The sequence below is a fragment of the Phasianus colchicus genome, chromosome 1, assembly GCF_987193195.1.
Source record: "Phasianus colchicus chromosome 1, bPhaCol1.hap1.1, whole genome shotgun sequence".
Lineage (NCBI taxonomy): Eukaryota > Metazoa > Chordata > Aves > Galliformes > Phasianidae > Phasianus > Phasianus colchicus.
In genome coordinates, this window is record NC_143436.1 from 71,680,184 (window position 1) to 71,705,861 (window position 25,678).

The following is a 25,678-nucleotide window of genomic DNA, read 5'->3' on the forward strand; positions in this document are numbered from 1 at the left end:
CTGAATTACTTTCAGCCTACTGTTCAGCAGGATCCTCAGGTCCTTTTCAGCAAAGCTGCTGTATAGGCAGACAGGCCACAACCTGCATCTTTGTCAGGAATTAGTCTATTCCAGGCATAGATCTTTGCATTTGTCATCACTGAGATTTTAAGGCTTCTTTTGGAAATAGCCTGTCTAGATCTGTCTTGAATGACAGCCTACTTTTAAGAATATCAACAATATAGAGTTGTCCCAAATTCAGTGAGGGTGCATTCCCTCTCCTTCTTCAGGTAGCTGATAGAGATCCTAAGTAGAATAGGGCTTACGGCAGGCCCTTGAAGATCTCTGCCTGTAATGATCATTCAAGTAAACCACAAACTAATAGCAACGATGTTTTGCTGGAGTACTGGTGCTTAGAAAGTAAAAAAAGAAAAAAGAAAAAAAAAGCTGCGCCTGTTCATTTTAATTGAATGCAATTCAAAAGACTCAGTGCATGTGTGATATTGGTTATTAGGAAGTTGTTTTTACATTAGGTACTGCAAAGGCTGTGGTCTGATGCTTCTGTTTCCTCTTGCTTTGAAGGAATCTCATTATATCCCCACAGCTTTTTGAAGCATGGATTTTAATTAAAATTTTATTTTCCTGGAATGCTTACTTTGTTAACTGAATATCTCATTTGAATCAAACTGAAACAGATTGCTTACTTTATTTCAGTTGACAGCACTTAATCTAGATTAATTTGTACTGTTCAACCATTCACTGGTGGAAAATAAGAGGTGATGTTGTAGGCATATCCGAGTTTGGCTGCAGTGTAAAAATCAAAGAATTAACATTTTCCAAGAATGCACAACTTCTGTGTTACTGAAAGGTCACCATTTGTTCAAACTTTGAAGTATGACATCATATATGATACATGACCTTTGGAAAGCGCACAAAAATATTGTGGAAAGAATGAATATTTAAAGACTGCTTTTATTAACTGTATTTCATGGAAGTATAGTTACACATGTTAACACAAATGTGCCAGTTAGGTCTAGGCCAAGGAATGGTCTTTGATTTTTTTTTGCATTGTAAGCCTTGTCTGCCTGCATATCTGTCTCTGCTACTGTTACTTTCTCATATTTGAGCATTAGATTATCTAAAGAACTTGTAAGAGACATGTGCACAGATTTGTCTCTAAGTTAGTTTTTCTGATCTGTTTTGGATTTCACATGTGAATTTCCCCCTACCCAATTTCAGTCAACATTTGATAAAGCTGATTCATCCTATAATGTAAACTTTGATTTGCTGTTTTGTAAGATAGATAAAAATGCTTTTGATCTTGGGCAAAAAAAGATGAAAGAAAGAATCCTGTAATCAATCCACAGCCTAAATTGGCATTGTACCTAAATTCCTTTGCTCACCAGTTCTTGGTTTGAAATTAAATTTTAAGGAATTTTAAAAAATGTAAGACTTAAGCAAGTATGATTTGCATCAAACAGAATCATTGTATGTGTGAGGTTGGAAGGGGCCACTGGAGGGACCTCTTGTCTGGACCTACTGTTCAAGTTTGCCTAGAACAGGTTACCTAGGACCATTTCCAGACAGTTTAAAGAAGTTTAAAGAATATTAAAAATATACAAATATAAACATACATAATCATCACATGATCAAGTCTTATTAAAATATCACTAGTTTTCTATTTTCAAAACAAATGCTCATATGTTCTAAGAAGATATTTGAAGGTTGAAATTTCGCAGATAATTTAGAACAGGTTTTCATTTAAATTGGTAACCCTTCCTAAGCCTACAAATATGCATGATGATGTATGGTACTGCAGTATATCTTAAAATAATAGATAAATATCTTACAGAGTATATTTTTCTTAAAATATCTATGCTACACATTCAAAGTTAAGATCAGCTTGCCCTAAGTTGTTAATAAGATGGTACATATTGGTGTATGAATCCATAAGAACTCTGTACTATTACATATCCACAAACATGAATGCTTGATGGCGTTTGTGAATTCACATTTGTATACATATAACATGAAAAATAACAGATCTCATCTTTGCTTGTTTGCTTTAGTACAGTGAAGACCTTATCAAAGGAAATACAGTTAGTGGCTCTATTTGATACAAAGAATTTGTGCTTAGGTGTATGCAGGTGGTACATTTGAAGGCTGTGTACAGAAGATGAGCAAGACAAGCAGTTCCACACTAGCTAGCAGTTGTGTACATTTGTATTTTACAGCTTTTTTTGTATTTTTTTTTCCACCCAGTAGCTTTTCATTTTTCTTCCAGAAAGTAAACATTGCCTGTCAGTAAGTGTAGATTCTCTGGCTCAGCATAACAAGCATATACAGAACTTGGATGGAAAAATATCTCAGTCAAATATGTGGTAGATGAAAGAGGACTATTAAATTACTGTCTGTTTTCATTACTACTGTTTTATACTTACTGCTAATCATATCTTTTTTACTCTTCAATTTAGTTTTTACGTTTAATATTTTTAATGAAGCAAACATCACTTTCACATTTTTGCTTTATTTTTTGTGTGAAATATCATTAGCATTGTTGAGCAATCTGTTAATTTAAGCTTTTGCGTTTATTTTAGGTTTATGAGTTGGATGGCATCCCACTGATTCTAGATAACTGCAGCATTGATGACAACAATCCTTGTATCCTTTATGGAAGAATTCTAATATATTAAATATGACACGTTTTAGAAAAGTAAAAGAAAGAAGGTGAAGAGTTAAATGTAAGCATGTCAACATTGCTTTCACTCAGTATCTAAGTCTTACTAACCTCAGTAGTTCGTAGCTTATTTTTAATGCTTGGTTCAAAAGTGAGTGAATTCATGAAGATGCTTTCATGAACTGGACATTAAGTAAGTTGAAAAATAGTTATACTCTACTTCTTAAAATAATAAATATTACTGTTTTACAAATGTAAATTCAGACAGTTGACTGTGATAGAACTCCTAATTAAGAATATATTTGATTGTTTGTCCGATCTTGGAGCTCTCATTTCAACTGAAATCTATTCAATAAGCTATAGTAAATCAATTCACTTATTAAATGTGACTGTGGAGAGCTTACTCTAAGCATGGAGACAAAGCTATCAAGCTACAAAATGATAATATGTATAATTAAGTGTATTAATGATGCGGGTTATTGGAATGTTGAGTAGATTTTAATATAAACAACATAGTTCCTCATTTTTGTTTTTTTTTTTTTTTTTCTGGAGTTTAAGAGCAGTCTTCCTAAGACAGAGTTGTTGGAGGGAAATAAGTTCACATTGAAGATGAACAACTATTAACTGGACTGTTTTATCCATCTGTTCATGAACTGCATTGTAATCTTGCTGGTGCGTTAACTAGAGTAGTTATTTTCTGTCAGCTAATCATTAGTTCTGTAGAAGATTCTGATAAATGCATCTGGAAATCAAGTGCCTTTCCAATTTTAAAGTAATGTTAGCTTTCCCATACTGAACTAATGAAATATTTTTTGTTGTTTCTTTCAATTGATTTAACTGAAATGTGTGTCCAGAAGAGGGCTATGAAGATGGTTGGAGAGCTGGACCGCTTGTCCTGTTGACAGGCTGAGTTGGAGTTTTTCAGCCGAGAGAAGAGCAGCTCCAGGGAGACTTTGTTGTGGGTTCACTACATAAAACAAGGGGTACTGCTTTTAAACTAAAGGAGAGGAGATTTAGATTAGATATATGGGAAAAGATTATTTACCATGTGTGATCTGTGAACAGGTTGCCCAGAGAAGCTGTGAATGCTCCATTCCTAGAGGCATTCAAGGCCAGGTTGGATGGGCCCCTGGGCAACCTGGTCCAGTGAGAGGTGTCCTTGCTTATGACAGGAATTCTGAACTAGATGGTCATTAAGGTCTATTCCAATCCAAACCATTCTGTACTTTTTATGAAAAAGCTCCCTTTTAACAAGTATCATTAAAAAAAGAAGTTGTGAAAATGTTTCCTTACATGATGTAGATAGATAGATGATACGTAGACGATGTAGAACATCATCTGCATATAAATATGTCATAAAAGGGTAGGTGGAGAAGTAATGAATGTGAAGTGTCCATCAACTTATCACTACTTGCCTTATGTGTAAAGTTTTTATGTTAATCACGTTTCCTGCAGAGAGAATCTTGGCAGTATATCTGATATTGAACAGTAGAGCAGTACTTCCCTGTTCCCATTCTGGAAAGAGGCACTGCTGTATTGCAGAAGGAACAGGATCCCATTATCCTTCTCCAAGCAAAAGAGCAGCCTTGGAAAAACATAGTAAGGAGTTTTGATCCTGAGTGACTGTTCCTTTGCTGGAAAGCACAACCCTGCAGCAACTTTTGGAATCTTTCTATGACTAATTTTTCGTTCTAGCTGTTAGAAAAAGAGGATAAATTTGAGGCCTTCAAAGAGTAGAACTGTAATTTACAGTCTTGAGTGAAAAGAAAATAAAATACCATGGGAGCTTTTACTAAATTGTCAAAGTTCTTACAACTTCTGGTGCAAGCCAGCATTTTATGGCTGAACTCTAAACTTCTTGCCAGAAGTTAAAACTTCACTTAATTGGTTTTAACAGCTTACTAAACACAGTGACACATCTTAATATGAGCTTTCATCACTGATCCATAGCATACAATTTACAGGTATGTGAAAATGTAGTAGCACTTGGGCAGAGTAGAGACTAGCCTGCTGTGGCAAAGTTTGCTTTGTCAGCTTTTGGAGAACAGTTTCTGGCTACTGCATTTATTGTTTTGGCATGAAGTTACTCCAAACAGTGCTGTACTGCTTGAATTTATTGCTTCCCTGCTTCTCTTCTGCCTCTTAACATTCCTTGTCTGCTGTGTACCGAGCTGTCTGTATCCAACTCAGCTTTTATCTGCTTCTTAGAATGTTCTTAAAATGTATGGATTCTTCCAGACACCATAAACCAAGGCCTCAGTAGCATGTAGGTGTCCAGCTCCATTGCACTGCATAGCATTCGTCTGAAGAGATTTGACTAATTCCCATCTCCCTCTTAGCACCCAGTTCTGCCTGGAACAAACCCATTTTGTGGTGCTTGTGAAACAGAACAGTGCTCTCACTGATTTGAAAGCATACTTGCTTTAAATTGAAACATACCCACATTGTAACTGTGTAATCCAGAATGAATGTATTTTGTCTCCTTTCAAGGAATATTTCTTAAAAGAAAGTATATAGACATCTCTTGAGCTAGATGTTTAGAGAGTTGCTGAAAATTGAATGCGATCACTCACCTTCCAAGAGGGTGTAGAATGCTGCAAGGGAAATCATTCTGTAGCTCTTCAACATGGGTTTCTTTAGGAAGTCATGTCCAGAAACTTTCCTTTATATTCTTTTTTTCCTAGGGCCTGTTTTTGTGGTTTCAGGCTGTGTTGCTTGTGTCTCCTTTTGTAAAAATGGCTGGAAAAGCTTCAGCTAGTTTCCATTAATATAAGAACATCTTGTATTTTCTCCTAAAGCTCTGCGTAGGTGCACATTTTCATTTGAGCTTTGTCTGTTTTGAAGACATCCAAGCTCAATAGCTAAGATGTTGTTAGATTTTCTACATAAAACAAACTAAATGCGCTGATTTTGAAGATTTTCTTGAGTTCTGCTTCCAAGTCATACCTACAAAATCTTCTAAAGAAAGATATAATTGTGGTAAAAGTGAGACAGTTCTTTTCTGGATAGAAAAAAATCATTTTTCTACAATATGCGGTTCATCAGGAAAAGGTGAACTGCCATGGTAGATCTTAAGAGCCCTTTATTACTTCTGAGAGGAGAAATCTTATTTAATAAATCTTTTTATTTGCTGCATATGGATGCACACTGAAAGAGCGTTTGCTCTTATCTTAAAATAAATTCCTATGTAAACCTGTCATTACTATAAAATTGCATCCTTTCAGTTCTTGAGCAACTTTGTAATGTGCATAAAAATACCAGGAAGTTCGTTACTTATGAAATTACTAGCTGAAGTTCAGCTGATATGTTTGCATTACTTCAGCTTTTTTCAATTTGAATTCATATTTTGGTGTCTAGAATAAAATGTCTTTTTTTCTGCTCCCTTAACCATCATCTTCCTCATATCTGACAGATGCTAGTATCAGATAAGGCCCATCTCCTCATCTTTTATCTTTTTCTCATCTCTTACTGCTCCTCCCAGCTTCGTTTTTGACCTTTCACAGGTACCACTTGCTTAGTGGCACAAGGAAGGAGGCCAGCCCATTCTGATCAAAGTATTGTTGAATCCTCAACATTCAAAAATAGATGTTTATTATTGAAGACATTTCAGTTTACCTTAACTAACTGTGGCACTCTCTGAAAGTTGTTCTCTGTTTTTTGCATCTTCCTGGCATTTAGGCTCGTCCAGGAGCAGTACATAGACATGTATCTTTCTTTTTAAAATGCAATGATTGCCCTTAAAAATATTTATTGCAAATTTACAAATGCATTGCATTCAGAACACTGCAATGTAGTAACTGCTAGTTAGTGGTAAAATTTGAAGATGAGAGGTGAAATGCAGTTTTGAAAATATAATATTTTGATTTTGGGGGATTGCTTACCAATCTGAAAGTTATGAGATTCCTTTAGTCGGTTTTCAATACATTGATTTTGTGAAGTTAATTGGAATTGATCTTCTGTAAGTGTCTATGTTAAGTTAACCCTAATCAGGCATGTTTTTCTGTTAGTCAAAGTGCAGTCATACTTAGGAAAAAAAAAAAAAAGATGTTGTGTGGTATGTGCACGCACATAATTTTACTTGTATGAGTAAACACCCAGCTGGCTTTGTTTCAACACTAAAAATATTCAGCATTAGTGAAAGGGGAACCTGTGACTACTGTGGATATCCATACATAGTCTTTAGTCCTTAGTTTGAGTAATTTGAATTGTGGATGAAAATGTAGCGAAAGAAGTTAATTTTCAGATGCTCCTTCCATAAGCTTTAGCTTGATATTTATATTCAGTCTGAAAGTCATCTAAGAATTAGATAGAAAATACTTCTGACTTGATGACAGCAACAGGTATAATTGTGGTTCATGAAACTTTTAGCTGAAATAAGAAGAAATCCAGTTGCTATGGTCTACAACAATGGTTGTTTGTTTTTGTGAGTTGCCAGCAAAAACTTTAGGGGGAACTGACAGACATTTTATTTCTGAGTTACAGAGTAGCACGTAAAACAAGCCACATACAGTGAAAAAGCCTCACTGCTGAACAGAAGCCAGCAGAAGGCAAAAACAGGAGTGCAAGTTGACTTTTTAGAGTAAATCATGATATAGTTGAGCATTTTCATGTAAATGGGGCTATCCCTTTTTGACCGAGAAGAAAAGACAGCATAATATTATATTGGTAATGGTTATCTTTGGAAAGCTTGCTTTAGGCACTGCCTCTGCATTCACTGTATTAAAATGAACTATTTGACTGTATTTTCATGAGCATACATAAAACAACATTATTTCAATGGATATGGTCAATGCAAAAGATCTCAACTACTGATGAAAACTCTCCACAGCCTGTCAAGTTCTGTCCATTTGGAAGAAATTACCCTTGTCCTCATCCCATAGACAACTGCTTTGGTGCATAAGTCTGAAGTCTGGTTGGTCTAAAAAGAATTGTGTTCTTTGGCAGAGGGCTGCAGTTGTCTGTTATCACAGGCTGCTGCTGCTGCAACCCTGATGCTCAGATATAGAACACTATGAGAATCTTTATTGCTCTAAACCAGTGCTGGTTGTCACTGTGACTTTAACAAAAAGGTAGTACTGACTCGGTTTTTAGTGTCCCCCCAGTGGCTGAGGAGCTACAGATTGGCAGTGAAAAAAAATGGTACTTGTCAGCACAGTTGAAGAGCAGAAACTTGTTGACCTGGACCTTTAGGTTCACATTACCAGAGACAATAGCTAATAGCATCTGAGTAGCAGCTGACTACTATAGGTGGAAATAGAATGAAAATTAAAATTGTCAAACAAGAAGAAATCACTGTAGTGGCATACTCTGGTTCAATCCAATTGAACTCCCCCACATGCTGACAATTGTTTTTTAAATCCCTGGAATGCATGGAGAATTTCTGGTTAATGGCATATACAAAAACTTCAGGTTCCTTTCTGTGTTTTATATTCAGATGAACCAGTCAGACTAGAAGTTAGAACAGGTGCAAGTGTGGTTTATTCGCTCAGCAAGTACAGTTGCTGAGAGGGGCTTATTTCTTTCACTTTATTCAGCAGATGACATCATGTTCTTGCAAGTTGCTGTGAATTCTTTGTAGCTATATTTTGTTAGATACTAATGGAGCCTATGGGGTCTGTGTGGTACACAGGGGAGTCCTTTAGAGTTGTATGATAATGGATTCTGTAGCAGCTGTAGTGGGCCCACTTTGTAAATGATTCCCAAGAGGCTTCAAACTTCTCATGATGAAAGGAAAAACAAAGCTATTCCTCAATGATGCTTTTGGTTTTAGTTGTGAAGGTCATCTGCCCACCAGTGCCTATTTCTGTCACTCCGCATGTGGGGATCTTTACGCTCATGAAAGGAGCATTGCAAGTAGCTGGTCTTGTTCTTACAGAAGTGTTAGGGGACCAAAGAAGTGTGGATTCCATCATAAGTAGAGCGTTGTGTTGTGTTTGTTTTTTTTTTATAGGATATTGAGTGAAGTGTCCGAAGTGGGACTTTTATAAAGAGGCAAGATGAAGGTCTGTGGTCCCTGTTGAAAAGGGCACAGAAGGCATTTGTGTAACTTAATCCTACTTTGAATCACTCTTGACATTGACTTCCCATCTGAAGAGTTGCAATGTAACTTCCATGTCTTAACCCTCTGTTTATCTTTTCTATATTTTGAAAATTCTTTGGAACAGAACCCACCTAGAGGTAACAAAAAGAACCAAGGAAAAGAACTACTTAATCTTTATATTTGGTTGATTTAATTTCTGACTCAGAGTGCACTTCTGAAACATTTATTTTGTCAGAGGAAAAATACCTACTTCAGGTTGAGAACAAAAAATGTAGTGTTTTCTTGTGAGATGTTCTACATCAATTGGCTGGATCAGTAATAAAGTTTCTTTCTTTCTTTTTTTTTTAAATGCAAAGTCCTCCTTAATATAAGACCACAGGAGGAATGTATTGTGCAGCTCATGGAGAGATTGTCTAGGAAGTGAAAGTTCTGTCTCCATTTTTTCTCAGCTTCTTGATTGGGAAAGAAAATTGGGAGTTACAATTCTGGTATCAAATTTCTAGCTCCATGTCATATGTAACATAACTTTCTTGAGTTCTTTAGAGCACATAAAGGTACTTTCCTGGTAAATGAAATTGATGCTGCATTGTGATGTCTTAATTAGTTCACAGTTGCCAAGCACATTGGGGTTTTTGGCTAACACGCAATTCTTGTGGAAGATAGCTAAAAAAAATTCCCAAGCTCTCAGCATTAATTTATAGAGGTTTTTTTCTTTGAGAACTGTTAATAGATTAAATTTATTTAGCCATTTAACAGTGGCATATCTCAAATGCCAATCACAAATGGCTGATTCCTTAATTTCATGAATGATTGGTGAGAAGACTTAAATACAAATTTCATAGGGAAGTTAGTATTAGTTTTCTTGAAGATACATAAAATACTAAAGCAGATTTGACAGCATGCAAATATGAAGTCTGTTCCTTAGTATTTTACTTCTACCCACTTGCAGCAAATGACAACTATTATCAATAATAAATGTGTGCTGGAGAATGTTTAACGGAGCTATACAGAATGCGAGAAGGCTCTTTCAAATGTCGCATTAAAATACTTGTAATCCCTTGAAAAGAGTAGTCTATGTAAGCGCCAAGTCATGCATGTAAAAATAAAGAATTAAAGTTAATAATTCTATTTCTAAATGAAATATTGTCATGTTTATCTTCCAACCTAATCCTCTTGGTGGACTGAAATCCATGACAGGCTTGAGTTTTTGAAAGAAAGCAGATATTTAGTTACCAAGAGCACAAAATAAACAAACAAATAAAAGATTTTTGTTGTTGTTTTTGTAGCTCAAACAGCGTGCTTAATTTTTCTGTAGACTTCTAAAAAATTCTCTGAGTGGAGTCAGAGCACTAGAAATTTGAGTCCTAAAGGTCTTTTTTGTTTGTTTGTTTGTTTGTTTAAATAAACCTAAGAATGGTTCAGAAATACTGCTGAGAATGGAATGCCTCCTACAACTGCCTTATCATATTTCAGTCCTTCTTCCTTATGGTTGTTTTTTTTTGCACACCTCCAAAAAAATATTCAGAAGTAATATGGCTAATTATTGTATTTTTACATAATTACATTATGTAATTTTGCTCTGCATAATATCTTTATTTTGACATTTTTCTGGTGTTCCATGATCTGTCGCTATTGTTAAAAGTCTGTAATTTCACCTGGTGAATGCATTATCTTATGTAGCTTCTTCCTGATCCTTTAATCTTTTTCCTTCTCTTCCCTGAAGCTTTGCATAGTCTTTGTTCTTTCAATTTCCAAAATGTTTTCCAGAATCTAACCTTTGCTTTCTGTCTCACTAAGAGTATATTTGCAGTCCCCACTTACCCTGATTATTTGTTCTTATCTCTTAGTGTTCCTTTCTTCAAGGAAATGCTGACTTTTCCTGAGATCACAGCATTTGTAATGCTGGCCAGTGGCTATCTGCAAAACATGATGGAAAAAGCTTAGTTGATTATAATTCAGTTGCATCTTTCAAAACATCACATCAACATTTATTTGACTGATGTTATCTTTACATGCACGCTGGATGTCATCTAATATCTATGAGACTGAAACTGGAGTTTCATTTACCTTTGTTGTTTTATTTGTCATAAAGTGACATTTGAAATTACTGAAAGCGTTAGGGTGGGAGTTAGGACACCTGCATTATTCAGAAGCCCTAATTCAATAAAATACTTGAATACTATGCTGAAAAGAGGGTAGGCATACAGATCCTTGTTGAATCTACGCATGTAGTTGAATCTCTATTACAAATAGAAAAAGCTTCTATCCAAATTGTGATTCTGCTTAACTCATTATCTTAGTTTTCAGAAATATAGAGTCACCTTGACTGCATTTCACGTGTTAAGATGTTTTTTTCCAGTCTAGTGCAAGATTGTTTAAAGTTCTATTTGGCCTCTTTAATTTCCATTTTATTAAGGGTATTAGAAAAGCTGTTTATTTCTGTATGTATACATACAAATGTTCATGAATATATGCCTGTGTCTGGATGGAGCTTATTTGTTTGTATGTCTAAGGAAATTTAAAAAGACCACACTCTTCCTGATATCTGTTGAGTTTGTTAACACAATTACCATCCCCCCGTGCTTCAGTTCTTTAAACCTCAGTGCTTGCAGTAAGTTTTAGTCGTTATTTGATACATGACTTTCAACATAATGGGATTTTAATTTGTTCTTTCTATACTTGGGAAAAGGAGGTGATATAGATAACTGGCACTTAAGCTTAGTTGTCATGACTTTTTAAAACAAGAGTAGTGTAATAGAACGGTCTGTAAGAGTAGAGTATAGTAAATGTAGTGTATTAGCTTGTATTAGCTTGAAATGTATCAAGAGTGTGATTCTCTCTCTTTTAATACAGGTGATTTATAGTTACTCATAAATTATGAGTTTCTATTAAAAATAAGTCATATTTTTTTAAAAAATGGGCAACCTAAGCAATGAAAATGAATGTGTCGTATTCATGGTCTTAAGCTAGTGTTACAAGTGCGAGTATAGGAAAAAGTGTAACAAAGTAGAGGTTATGGCTTAAATTTAAAAAAAAAAAAAAAAAGTTGTTGCATAAGACATTATTAAAATAATGTAAAAGCATAGCTTGATGTAACTAAGTACGTAATATGGCTTTAGTAGCTTCATAGTACTTGACAGAAGTTGTGTTTAATTTCTTAGTGTGCTAAGGTGTGTTGACATTCTCCTTTTAAGTCCTGCAGAGAACGAAAGGAGTCACATAGAATATGAATTAAATGTTTCTTAGCTGACAAATCTAAATATATATATATATAAGTAGCTTGGATATATTAAACTTTTCAGTGATGTCTTGTAGGATCTGTTAACCTAGAAATACAGGTGAAACAGGTGGAAAACAAAAAATCTATATAATTATTCTAGTAAGTCAAATTACTGAAGTAGTATACATCGATTTCATGAATATTGGGTACCAATTATCTGGCCATCACTGATGTGGGCTGTGTGTAACTAAAAGCAGACAAGCAAGCCCTGAAAGAAAGAGTCTCAAAATCTGGATCTGTCCATTGTATAGTTAAGTAGTGCTGGAAAAGTATTTTCAAATAACATGAAGATCTAGGACTCAAATTTGAGGGCAATGCTAAGAGGGCACCTAAAAGTTTTTAGTTTTTCGTTTTAATGAAATTATTCAGAAAAAGCTGAAAGGAGCAGGCAGTTGATGTTGCCCTTGTAGCCATATAGCAAATTTTGGCATAATTTGCCATCATATAACCCTGGTGCCTGAACTTCAGAAGAAGTGCTGAAAAATACAAATGGAAGGAAGAGAGATCAAGAATGTAGGAAAGCATCTTTTGTCTTCCTCAGTTTCTGTGGTTAGTTCATAAAAAAGATCCATACTGATTGCTGTGATCAAGATTTGTGTTGTTGTTGGTTGGTTGTTTTTTTTTTCAAATCTATAATAAAAATTAGTTTTTTGGAGAAAACCTAAGAAATCTCAGACTGTAATGAGTGAAAAGATTTAGCCAGTGGAATATTAAGGATTCAGAGAAATCTCCAATAATGGATGTCTTTCAGAAAAATACATAAAAAAATATGAATAAAGCAGAATTGACAGACTCGATTTCAAGAGTGCCTTAAATTTCAGTGGTCTGTATTCTTTGCAGAAGTGTTGGACTAAAGATTAGTAATGGTCCATTCAGGACTTAAATAGTTGGCCGTAGATGTTTAGTTGGATTAAATTTCACTGGAAGTTATAGATGAGATATAACATGCCTATCTACTTATTATACATAGTACATCAGCTCAATTTTAGAGGAAACTGTATACCACAAGGCATGTTTTAAAAAACAGCTAACAGGTCGGATGTTTGGAGACTGGTAGAAGTATAGGTAGCTATAAGAAGATGGTGTTTGGTGAAGGAAAAAATTACTGCTGGAAGGCTGGGGAACAGAAAATATGCAGTGCAATTATTTTCTCCTACATCTGCTTAATTTCTTTTGACTGTGAATTACAGACAGTCCTAATATTGAAACTATTTGGTAGTTTGGCCCATTGATCTTTTCTGAAATTGTATCATTTGAGATCTTACTCTGGCAAAGCAACATTATTCTGCAGAGTGGAATTCTAACTGGAAACCTTAGTTCAGATTTTTCTGGGTAGGCTTTCTCTCTTATTCTAAATAACTCATTTAGGGGGTGGGTTTGGACTTGGAGTGCTTGTACCTTCCCTCCCAGTGAGGAGGAGGAGGAGAAGAAGGGCAGGGCTGGCTGCAGGCACCTTAATAGTGCATTTGCAGCAAAGCTTTGCTGCCACATAGTGGCTACAAGATTGAAGCTGGCTTGGAGGTGGATGGTCCAACTCTCCTACTGACCTATGAGCAAATGAGAGTTGCAGTGAAATTGAACCTCTGCTCTCAGTTCCCCGATGCTATAGATCAGGACTAAATGCCTCTTACAGCATCCAGTGTACCTCCACCTTTGAGGCTGCTATATGAGATGAGTTTGATTGTACTCTCTGCAAGAGCCAGGTCAAGCAGGGTGAAGGGAAGGACATTCCTGGCTGATAAGGCACTGCCTGTTTCCAGCTTTTGAATTCAGGATGTGGCAACTGCAGACATAGATGGTGTTGACTGCTGTGGAATCTGCTAAGTAAAAATACAACAACCTAAGTATTTTAGGCCTTTTTGTTGTAGCTTCTAGGCAGAATATTCCAAGCTTGCATAGACTGAATTCCTAAAGTTTTCTGATAGTGATAATCAAATGTCAGGAATAAATGGAGTCCCAAACATGTGCTCTAAAAATATTATATAACTTCTTCAAAATAAGTAATATCTTAAGATCCTTAGATCTTTATGTTTCCTGTGACTACTTTTTTTCAAGTAATGTCTTAAATTGGCATAAAACTTATTTACAAATCAGGGAAAAGTTTTAAGAAATTGATGTCATTTTCTACAGCATCTAGTACTGCAAAGAACTACTAAAATCCCCAATAGGAAGAGACTTGTAGAACTTTGTAAGCAATTTGTCTGACAGTGAGGGACCAAAATCATGACTATCTACTAATTGTGGTCAGTCATAGCACATTGATAACAAATGTGATTAACAGTGTCAGTAGCTGTTAAGAGACCTGTTGTAATGGTGAGAAAAATTGTTTTGAAGTTGATGTGGTATGAAAGTATTTAAAATGACTTGAAAGACTTAAAAGGAAGATCTTTTTATTTCTTGCCAGTATGATCCAGTCGTGTCCATAAGTGGAAGTGATTCTTGTAATTTAATACTTCAGTATTTCATTCTTGTCTGTAGAAGTTGTAGCAAGAATTGGATTGTGCACTGAAGACTGGAAAGAAATATATTTAGCAAGGACTGTGTTTGATTAATTCTGGTTTCCAGTCCTATAGACCTGTTCCAGAAAAGCTTTTTGAGAAGGACAACTTTAACTATTGCGTAAAATGTCAGTTTAATTTTGATTCCAAATTGTGTGGGTTCTCAGTCTTGATAAGGTTTTGTATCTCTTGCTATATTTGGTTTGAATTAAGTTAATGTTTAAGTAGTCAAAAAATCTGAATTAAATGAGTTAATGAAATCAGATGAGGAATATTGTCTTTTTCTCATTTCAACAACTGACTGTTATGGAAGAAAGTATCCAAAGCAGTTGCTTAATTATAGAAAAACTAATGTAGTGCAGGTACTTGTCAAACTGAAACAAATAAAAGTATCTGAACTACGTAGCATATCAGACTCTTCACCAATTATGTTACATTTAGAAATTCTCAGAAATAATAAACATCAAGAGAACTCAAGAAGAACAAAGTACATATTTCAGTCTCCTTTCCCCTATTCTTTAATGTCCTATATCAGTTAATGAGAATACTGAACTTGCTTGAGAATTTATTACCTTCCTTTTTCAAGCAAAGTACTTTCAGCATTACTTATGTATTCATGCTTATCTACCAGGTCAGATTCAAAACTCATTAATAATTATGCCCACTCTTTTTCATCTGTAGAATCCATACTGTTTTACAGAACAATTCATAGAGATCACAGAATCACAGAATTGCAGGAGTTGGAATGGACCTCAGTAGATCATTGAGTCCAGCCCCTGCTAAAGCAAGTACTCTACAAAAGGTCTTACTGGTAGGCATCCAGACGGATCTTGATTATTTCCATAGGTGACCCCACAGCCTCTCTGGGTAACCTGTTCCAGCACTCCATCACCCTTAGTGTACAAAAGTTCTTTCACATTTTAGTACAGAACTTCCTATGTTCAACTTTTAGGCCATTACTCCTTCTCTTGCTGCTATGCAGCACCGAGATGTCCCCTTGGTGAATCCATGTTGACTACTCCTGATAACCTTCTCTTCCAATTGCTTGGAGAGAGTATACACAACACGTTGTTCCATCACCTTCCTAGGGACAGAGGTGAGGTCCTGGAGGTTACAACAGACTTAGCAAATTCGAGCACCTGAGATGAGAATGAAAAGGCTTCAGAACAGGGTATAGTTAGTGGCTCCTGACAGCAGGCAATTGTATTTTCATATGGCAGTAAACTCCTAAATCGGTCAGTATTTTATTGCTAGCACTAAGTTGCTCTTGCAGCTTGTTGTAGCAGAGTCCGTAAGAAAATAAAGAATAAAATTATGAAAAGTTCCCTTTGCAGTCAATGGCAAAATTACTACAGAATTCACGGGACATAGTTTTTGTATTTGTTAATTCTAGATAGCAACACTTTTTATTCTCTAGGGCAGACACCTTTTCTTTCTGCTTCCTTGCCTCCTCCCTGCCAGTTGAAGTTATGATCCAGAGGAGAGTGGATGGTTAAATTGCTGTTTGAAGATTTGTTATACAAGTGTGGAACACAGAACAAGTTGATTCTGTATTGTTTGTATAAGTAAAAATAATTTAGGAATCACATCGAATACAATACTAAACTGCATTGGAAAAGAATTTCTATAAATGTGTACAAATGTTTGTTTACTGGACACAGTCTAGTAGCTCCTGCAAAAATGAAATTAAATTTTAATTTCTTTTGTATGCCCTCCCCACTGCAATAGGGAGATGTAATCTTCACTTCCTTGTCTGTAATATTAATTTGTCACTGCAGTATGTTCTGCTGGAAAAATCTAGACAGCATTACTCCAGTGGGATCTACAGTGCTTGCTACATTTCTTTTATGCCGTATCACAACAAACAGGCTCATGCTGTTATTTGTAGTAACTATGGAAACTTTAGAAGCTCTCTTTCTAAAGCTGAGCTTACAATAAAGTGCTTAAATTGTTGGTAGGATTAGAGACTCTAGAATATGTTTAATTTTCCCTGTGTGTCTCTATTTTTGGAGAGGAGCAAGAGGGTAATGTGAATATTAACTGGCGACTAGCTTTAATCTCTGCTGACACTTAAGACTGTCTCGTTCTGCACACAGCCATCCAAAGGTCTTAGCCTCACACAGCATGCGAACAAGGGAAATCATGCATATTCATGACTGAATTTACAATGGAAAACCTGTATACAGAAAAGAGTTTTTGAATGAGTGAAAAACGTTATTGAAACCATTTTGCAGCTTCAGCTACAGTAGTCAATAATGAAAAATGCCATAATGCTGATAGAGTTCATAAAATAATGGGGATGCCTTAGATATTATCTAAGTATGAATGGATATGATAATAGGACAACATCATTTGCTGTGGATTTTAGCAGTGCAGCAGGAGTATTTTTTTTTCTTTTAGCAGATATTTTCTTATGCAAGAGAAATTCAGTGTTGTGTTTTAAGAACACCAGAGAATTCTGCACCTCCTCCTAGGAGAAGAGCCATGGGGGTGATAGCATTTTTCTCAAATACACTGGAAGAACTTCATGTTACTTTCTGGCACTCATTAAATGCCCTAAATCAGAGCTTAGGCTGATAGGTATCAGCCTCGTTCCGTGTGCTTATTCGTCTCCATTCATTGCATGTTTCAGCATTCTGAAGTTTGTTCTCTCCATTGAAGCTGATTAAGGAGATTCTGCTTCTGTATGATTGGATTTCTGTGTTGGTTTTTTTATACACAAGTGTAATCTTCAGTGGAAATATTCAGCTTATCTAACTTAAACGCATATTTTGGCACTTTCTTTTCATTTAATCATAGTAGTGATACACTGTCAGAAGACAATACATTGATTCTCTGTCAGGTTCACCTTTTCAGGTTTTCATGTGAAATACGATTTTATTTTCTTCTGCGTTTCTCTACTTTGTCATTACCCCACTTGGATCCAGCCTTTGGCCAGAATAAATGACAGAAGTGTGCAGCGTGTTCCCTCACAGTTTGAAAACCTGTTGGAAAAATAGTGCTATATTTGTTACTGCTTTACCACTTTTGATTCCCAGTTTTGGGCAGTATGTATGTTTAAGTAAGTACGAATTACTGCTAAAGGGCAGGGGACTGTTTCATTAATGCATGCCAGTGCAACATTGTTCCCTAGCATGTATGTTTCCTCTGATGTTTGGCCAATATACTCTTCATTTAAACATTTCTCTCTGTGGAGAATTCCTTGTGGAATTTTTATTTCAGTCTATTATTTTTTGGCATTAAATTGTTTCTGTGGTTATGAGGAGGCAGGATTGAGGTGGGCACAACATTCAGTGCAAGATATGTACAGAAAATATTAAGACTGTTATAAGAATACATGTGCAGTGGCTGGTGCAGAAATAGCAGATTTTCCAACTGTTATCATGATAGACTGTGTAACAATGTCCAATTTGCATATTTTATTCTTTTGGCAGAGATTACCATCTTCCCCCATTGATTTTCCCCTCCAGTCACCCCCTGGCAAATGCCCATAAGAGCACTATCTCATCTCTTTGCTTAGACACTGTCCAGCCTAAAACACATCAATGAGATGAGTAAATTATGCATATTCTTCTACTGGATGTGAAGCTACATGTACTAAATAATTGGTGCCCTGCAGGCAAACCACTTTTGTGTGATGCAGAATTGCTTGCCTCCCGTATGGGTAACTTGGGAAAGATTATATCATCACATAGCTTTTCAGTTGCAGAATTAGGGCTAACAACTCTGACACTTCATAAAATGAACACTGTAGTTCATTTGGAAAATGCCTGACTGATAATCCTGGGAGTTAAAATCTTTTGTCTATGTCCCTAATGTGTGCCTCAATCCTGGCCTCAAGGGACCACCTTAGAAGGTGAATGAGTTGCAGCTTGTGCCCATTTAAACATGAGCAGGAACTACCTGCTGGTGATCGTAGTGTCTTTTATGTTGACAAGATTGTAAAAGCATCCAGGCACAAAGAACTGAATCTAGATAACTTTAAAGGTTAAATATCTTAAGTGTATCCCACATTCTTTTGCTATTTTTAGTTGTTAGCATGGATGTGTTTCTCTTTATCTACATTTCTTCAACTTTTGCAGTGAAAGTAATCAGTCATCTTCTTGCTTGTACCTGTACAGCTCGTTTGCCAGTTCTTGGATGTGCAGTGTTGAGGTGTTAGGACTGTAAGCACAGTGAATGATTTTACCTTTTATTTTAATCTTATTAAGAAATTTATTAGCACAGTTCAATTAGCTATCATTCTATTTTTTAAAATGTTCTTTTAATTCCTGCAGTTTATTTGTGTTCTTTTTAAATTTTTATTCAAGATAAAGCCTAGTAAACTTGACTGAAATTAATGGACATACTTCATTTAAACGTACATTACTTCATATGCAAGTCTTTTAGGCTCAGAGACATAATCTGTAAGTATTTTACTTTTTCAAACCCTTGATTTCTTCTGTTTTTTCTGGGTTTGAGGGAATGGGGGGGATACATACTAACAAATTAAAATGAAAAAGCAAAAAAAAATAAAAACAACCAAACAAAAAGATCCTTAACTCTATTCAACAGTTCTGAACCAGTGGGCAGTATACGCTATCCGAAATCTCACTGAACAAAATGAGAGAAACCAAGAGCTTATTGCGCAGATGGAGGAGAAAGGGCTGGCAGATAATTCTGCCCTTGAGAGTATGGGTTTACAGATAGAGAAACAAGACGAGAAGTTAATTCTGAGATCTGCCAGAAAAAAGCCTTCATGAACAAAAAAATTAAGAACAGATGATTCATTAAAAGAGGATTTCTCTTTTAAAATGTTTTCTCTGCTGAGACAATCAAGACTTCTTCAATTTTAGTTCCAGTTGGCTGAATGTGTTCTGTTCATTCTTGGAGAAACTGCCATACAATTGTTCTCCCTTCCTGTTGTAAACAAAGAGATATATCTGCTTTTTCTATATACCTATGTAGATGAATTTATGGAGAAAAATCCTTCTTTTTCACATGGTTGAAATGTCATTACTTTCCTGTTTCATTAGTGCAAAGATGACCTATTGTGTTAGAATTTCCTTTGCTAAGCTTGAGAACAACTATCATTAAAAACACAACTAAAATAACTACTTTGAAATTTGCCCTCTGTATTTACAAGATCTGTGCTGAACCAGGGCAAGACAATGAAAGTTGTTTGTTTTCTCTCATTATGCTTAAATAACTATCCTTACATAAAGAACAGTGGAATGTTGGATGTACGTAAATATTTAGTGAATTAAACAAAACATGCCTTCAGCTTATTAAATTGTTAATAAATCGTGTTTTCTGCCTTGATACCTTTCAGTCTTTGTGACAAGTATATTAAAAACAAAGCTGAAGCTGTTGTGGCAACAGATGCTACATTCCTTTGCACTGGGGCATGTCTCTGTTTTGGAGACTTTGGTGTTTGTTTGAATTTTATTTGTTCCTTTGGATGGTAAGTCAGCCCACTTTCCTTTTATTTTGCACTTCTCATGGGTTTTCTGAACTCTGGCAGACTGCTGAAGAGGTAGTTTCTCACTGTGATTAATTCTAGCAGATTCTTTTCACCCCTCTGCCTTTCCAAAACATTGACAAAACTCATTTCCAGTTAATTAATTCAAGAGAGGCAGAAGAATGGAGGGCCCTGCCTCTTCATTTTGGGTACCCTCCTATATTGTTGTTGGACCCTGCCACTGTGGAATGTGGCATGAATGAGATGGGGGTTGAGAAGGGGGGCTGAGAAAGGGGAGGATTGGTGGGGGTGGGGTGGGAGTGGGTTAGGGGGGGTAGTTAAGGTTAACACTGTGTTTGCCATACCTTGCCCTGGTATTGAAGAAATGTAGTCCTCCACGTATCAACCAAATAAGAATCACAACTTAATATTACTAGCTCTTGTGTATCACTGCTTTCATTTGGTTATCTTCAGTCCAAAGGAAAGGTCCCAGAGAAGTTAAATTGTTTATGTTTTTGTAATTTAATCATATTCTCAACTGGAAAGGTAAGGTTATGTCCCAAAACTATTTGTAACAGACACTGGGCCACCTGCATCAGCTTCACTTCTCAAATCCAGTTTTGTACTTAAAATGGAAAGAAACAAATAGAAGGTACAAAGTACTTTGAACTCTGGGAAATTTATTTTACTGCTTAAAACTGATAAGGAGTTTAGCCAGATTACTAAGATCTTCTCAATTTACTGTAAGACTTCAATGTCATTCATTCTGAATGGATGGAACTATGAATTTGATGTACTGAGATTTTAGTCACATTTTGGTTTTCAAGGCCATGATACAAAATTGCAAGGTCTTCATCCATTTATTAAGTAAAGGAAGGATATATGTAAAGGGATAATGACAAAAAAAAAAAAAAAAAAAAAAAACTTTTTTGTTTGTTTGTTTGTTTTTCTTTTAGTGACAAGTTAACTAAAAGCAAATGGGGAAAAACATTGTTTTAGCAAAAAATCTTTTTTAAAAAATAATAATTTGACAGGAATATTTCAGAAAATATTAAAAAATGGTTGTGTTTAAAATCCAGTGTGAAGTAATTTTTTATACAGGTAAATGCCATTTGCTACCTGAATGGAAGAGTTTATGGTTTTGGTTCTTCATGAGAAAGTGTGTTATCAGATTATGGTCTCTTAATGAGTTTCCTAAGCTTCAATTCTTGTACTTGGGCCAGAATTCATTTAATAGTTAAATTACTACAGCACATCAGATTTAGAGCTGGCAATCTTAATCTTCACAGCATTATCTGAAAATTCATATTCTAGTACCTAAATGACAAAAATAAACAAACAAACAATAACTAAAAAAACCTCACTTTTTATTTAGAAGGCAACATCTTTTGACTTTAAAAGGAAAGGTGAAGCTTTTATTAACAAAGAAGCATCAAATATAGCAGCACCTAGAAATAAACTGACAAGGTTTTTAATTGAGGAATTATAAAACCTCAAACACTTTAGCTATGCTAGTTAGGAAACTTTTGTCAGATAGTTTAACTAAGTGAGAAAAAAGTACTTATTGTGAATGGAAAATAAACTTCATATTTGAGGGAAAAAAAATGCAAATAACTTCCTTTTATTTAGGGTAACAAAGAGTTAAAATCCTATTCACAAAGCAAATCCAGAAAGACCTTCGGTTGTGGAAAAAAACAGTGGGAGTCCCTTTTTCCTTTTAAGCAAAAGGGAATAGGAAGCTTTTTTTTTTCTTCCTTTTTTTTTTTTTTTTTAACTTAATCGTTGTGTACCCATCATGCGCACAAACCTGTAAATATAAAGCAAATAATAACAAACACAAATTAGTAGAAGGGTTTTGTGTGTTTCAGTGCATAATGGAGTAATGGTTGTGTTTTCTAAATGGGAAATGTAGGGCTTTCACGGTGGAGAACACGCTGATTACTGTATTGTGAGTGGTTGGCTTTTGATTTTCCTAGATGGATTAATTCTCAGAACACAACAGCTTCCCTGTACTCCCCCAATGGAGTCCTAGACTCCAATAGGCTTGTTTTATATGGTAGGGGATTAATACAGCACAGCAATCAGTCATAAAAAGCAAGCTTTATTGAGTTTGTAAAGAGGCAGAATAGTCAGATCAAGTCTTGTGACCATCTTATCGCTTTTGAGTGTTTTCAAACAATAGTGATCAGATCTTTTTTTAAGGTCTATTTTTTATATAATGAGTAGAATTTTAAAAAGCCTTTTTTTACTTGTTGTGAGAAACAATTTTAAATGTTTGTAGAATTCTGAATTTTTACTGCCTCATCTAATAACTTGGATTTCTTTTGCCTTAAGTACTTGTAAAATGTATTTTTTGTAACTGTAACCAACAAAAAATAAAATCTCTGGCACTTAATGCCATTCTCACTACCTTTATTTAGCAGCTGATTTTATATTTTGAACTTGGTGTGAGTTTTGGGTAGGGAGATTTAAAATCTCCCCTTTATTTCCAAATAAAAGCAATGCAAATGTCAAGTGGCACCTACAACTATTTAAACCTTTCTTTATACCTAGCCACATCTGCATCATTGTCTCATGTTGTCTTAGAACTCACTGTCTTACAGTATTATCACAGGCTTCTTCGTATTAAATGCTAGAGAGGAAGAAATTGCGAAGTAAGCAGAAGCAGCCATTTTTCTTTCAGTTTTCACTTCCTCCCTAAAATCGCTAAGGTCTCCACCTTATCTCACCATCCTGGCATCTGTCATTGACAGGGATATCCGTAGGGCTGCGGGAAAATTGGGCTGAGGTCGGCAAAGGGCGTCCGGGCGCCGCATCCTTCGAAGCTGGCCTCCTCCCACTTGGAGGTCCAGCGGTGCTGTCCAAGGTGCTGATGCCGCTCCTTCCCAGCTGTTCGGATGCGGAGATGTTCGAGGCGCCGGGTCGTTCACCAGGTGAATTGCCACTTCATTTCCTTAAGAGCTGTTCCTGGGTATGTTGAAGTCACAGCAGACTAAAAACATGATTGAAGACAAATGTTTCTTGTTCTTTCATATGTGGGAGGTATTTAGGTAGATGTTGTTTATATGCAGACCTGTTAGCAGTGTCCCTGTTTAGGATTAAATAATGCTTTCCATATTGAGATCCATTTCCAGTTGCTTCTAGTTTGATCAAATGGTAATTGTGAAATTAGAATTTCTTTCCAGACTCCAACCGTTTCAGAAGTTTGGAATACAAAAAGGCATCCTTCTATGTGTATTGCCTCTGATAAATGACATGGTGGAAACTGAAGTAATTAACATGTCCTTTGCTTTGATTTTCACAGTCAGGCTTTCCACGTCTCTTATGTCCCTGAACTTCTAAAACAGGGTTCAGGAGAGCAAAATTCTTCCCAGTGTAAGGGTAGAAAAAGGGACCATCTCATGATACTGAATGTGTACAAGTTTATGGTACTAGATGATACGTATGCCAGTGTTCTAAAGGAACTGGCTGATGTGGCTACCAAGCTGCTCTCCATCATATTTGAAATATCTTGGCTGTCAGGCAAAGTTCCCAGTGATAGAGGGAAACATTACTCCCATATTCAAGAAGTGGGGAAAGGAAGACCCAGGGAATACAGGCCAGTGAGCATCACCTCTGTGCTTGGGAAGATCATGGGACAGAGCCTCCTGGAAGCTATGTTAAGGCACATGCAAGATGTGGAAGTGATCCAAAACAGCCAGCACAGCTTTACCAAGGGCAGACAGTATCTGGCTAATCTGGTGGCCTTTCATGATGGAGTGACAGCATCAGTGGACCAAGGAAGGGCAACTGATGTTGTCTGCTTGGAATTGTGCAAAGCTTCTGACATGGTCCTGCACTACATTCTTACCTCTGAATTAGTAAAATATGGATTGGAAGGCTGAACTATTTGGTGAATAAAGGATTGATTGGATGGTCATAGCTAGAGTGTCATTGCCAATGGGTCTATGTCCAGCTGGATGCTGGTCACAAGTGATGTCCCCCAGGGGTCATCTTGGGACTGGAGCTCTTCAACATCTTTAACGGTGAAATAGACAGTGGGATTGAGTGTACCCTCAGCAAGTTTGCTGATGACACCAAGCTGAATGGTGCAGTTGACACGATAGAAAGGAGGGATATCATCCAGAAGAACATAGACACACTTGAAAAGTGGGCCCACATGAACCTAATGAGGTTTAACAAAGCCAACCGCAGGGTGTTGCACACGGGTCCAGGCAATTTCAAATATGAAAATAGACTGGGAGAACTTATTGAGAGCAGCCCTATGGAGAAGGACTTGGGGGTCCTGATGGAGACAAAATGCTGGATGTGAGCCAGCAGTGTGCTCTTGCAGTTCAGAAGGCCAGCAGTATCCTGGGCTGCCAGCAGGGAAAGGGAAGTGATTGTCCCCCTGTACTCTGCCCTTGTGAGGCCCCATCTGGAGTACTGTGTCCGGGCCTGGGGGTCCCCAGTGCAAGAAAGATGTGGAGCAGTTGGAGAGGGTCCAAAGGAGGGCCACTAAGATGATCAAAGGCCTGGAGAACTTCTCCTGTGAAAAAAGGTTGAGGGAGTTTGGCTTGGTTAGCTTGCAGAAGGCTCCAGGGGGACCTCACTGTAACCTTCCAGTGCTTGAAGGGAGCTTATAAGCAGAAGGAACAACTTCTTACATGGTCTGATAAGTAATGGGACAAGAGGGAATTGCTTCAAACTAAAAGAGGGGAGATCTAGGTAGATGTTTGAAATAATTTTTTTACTCAGAGGGTGGTGAGGTGTGGGAATTGGTTATCCACAGAGGTTGTGGATGCCCCAACTCTGGACATTTAAGGCCAGACTGGATGGGATACTGGGCAGACTGATCTAGAGGTTGGCAACCCTGCCCATAGCAGGGGAGTTGGAACTAGATGATCTTTAGGTCACTTCCAATCTAGTACATTCTATGTTTCTAATATCTAAACAGACTAAGCTGTGTATATATGTGTATGTGTGTGTATAGATATGCACATATAAATATAGGTGTGTACATATATATTTACATACATCTATATGAGTGTATCCATATGTAGGCTATGCTCTTTGCATCAGATGCTATCATCCAACCTTAGAAGATAAAAGCCTAATGAAAAACATGAACTGCAGCTTACGTCCATTCTACCTGTGCTTTCCCTCAGTTCACTTCAAGATTTGTTTTCTCAAGAACTTTTGAGAATTCTTAGCAAAAATGTCAAAAAAACTACTTTATAACAGAATTATGGATGAAAATAACTACCTGCTTGGAAACCAGCAATGTTACTAATGCCTGTGAGGAGTCTCATTCTTAACGTTATTTCTTCTCAGTTGGACAAATGAGCTCAATTACACTTTTATCTCTTACTAAGGACAAATTGCATTCATAACACAATTAAAAATCACCAAGGAATTTCACTAATAGTGTCATTAAAACTACAGCACATTTGTTATCATTCTAAACATTTGTGTATTATGCAATTTTTGCAGGGTGGCTCATGCTTCACTCTCTTCTACTTTCCTTGTTAAGTCCTTGTTGTAGGAGACATTCATTACTGCATTTAGACAGACCTTGACACTCGCTCTGTATTTTCAACAGCTGTCTTGGCCAATGATAAATATTATTTGATAAGCAATTTTTTTACTCCATGCTTCATAAATTGATTCTTCTTCCAATCCCTAGCCTGAGCCTATATGTCTCTGATGATACCAAGATATGTCTGAAGTGTGTTTTCCATTGCCAGCTTTCTTCTAAATTGCACCATCCACTATGAGCCTGCAT

General features: G+C 36.4%; 1 protein-coding gene across 1 annotated transcript in view; it reads left to right on the forward strand.

Moving 5' to 3' along the window:
- The window catches only part of ATXN10 (ataxin 10), a 96,033-nt gene extending 75,829 nt beyond the window's left edge, over positions 1-20,204 (forward strand). The window contains exons 10-11 of the mRNA XM_031597248.2: positions 2,577-2,640; positions 19,029-20,204. Of these exons, the coding sequence (XP_031453108.2) occupies positions 2,577-2,640; positions 19,029-19,216 (252 nt within the window). The 3' untranslated portion in view covers positions 19,217-20,204. The remainder of the gene's footprint in view (positions 1-2,576; positions 2,641-19,028) is intronic.
- The last annotated feature ends 5,474 nt before the right edge of the window (positions 20,205-25,678 follow it).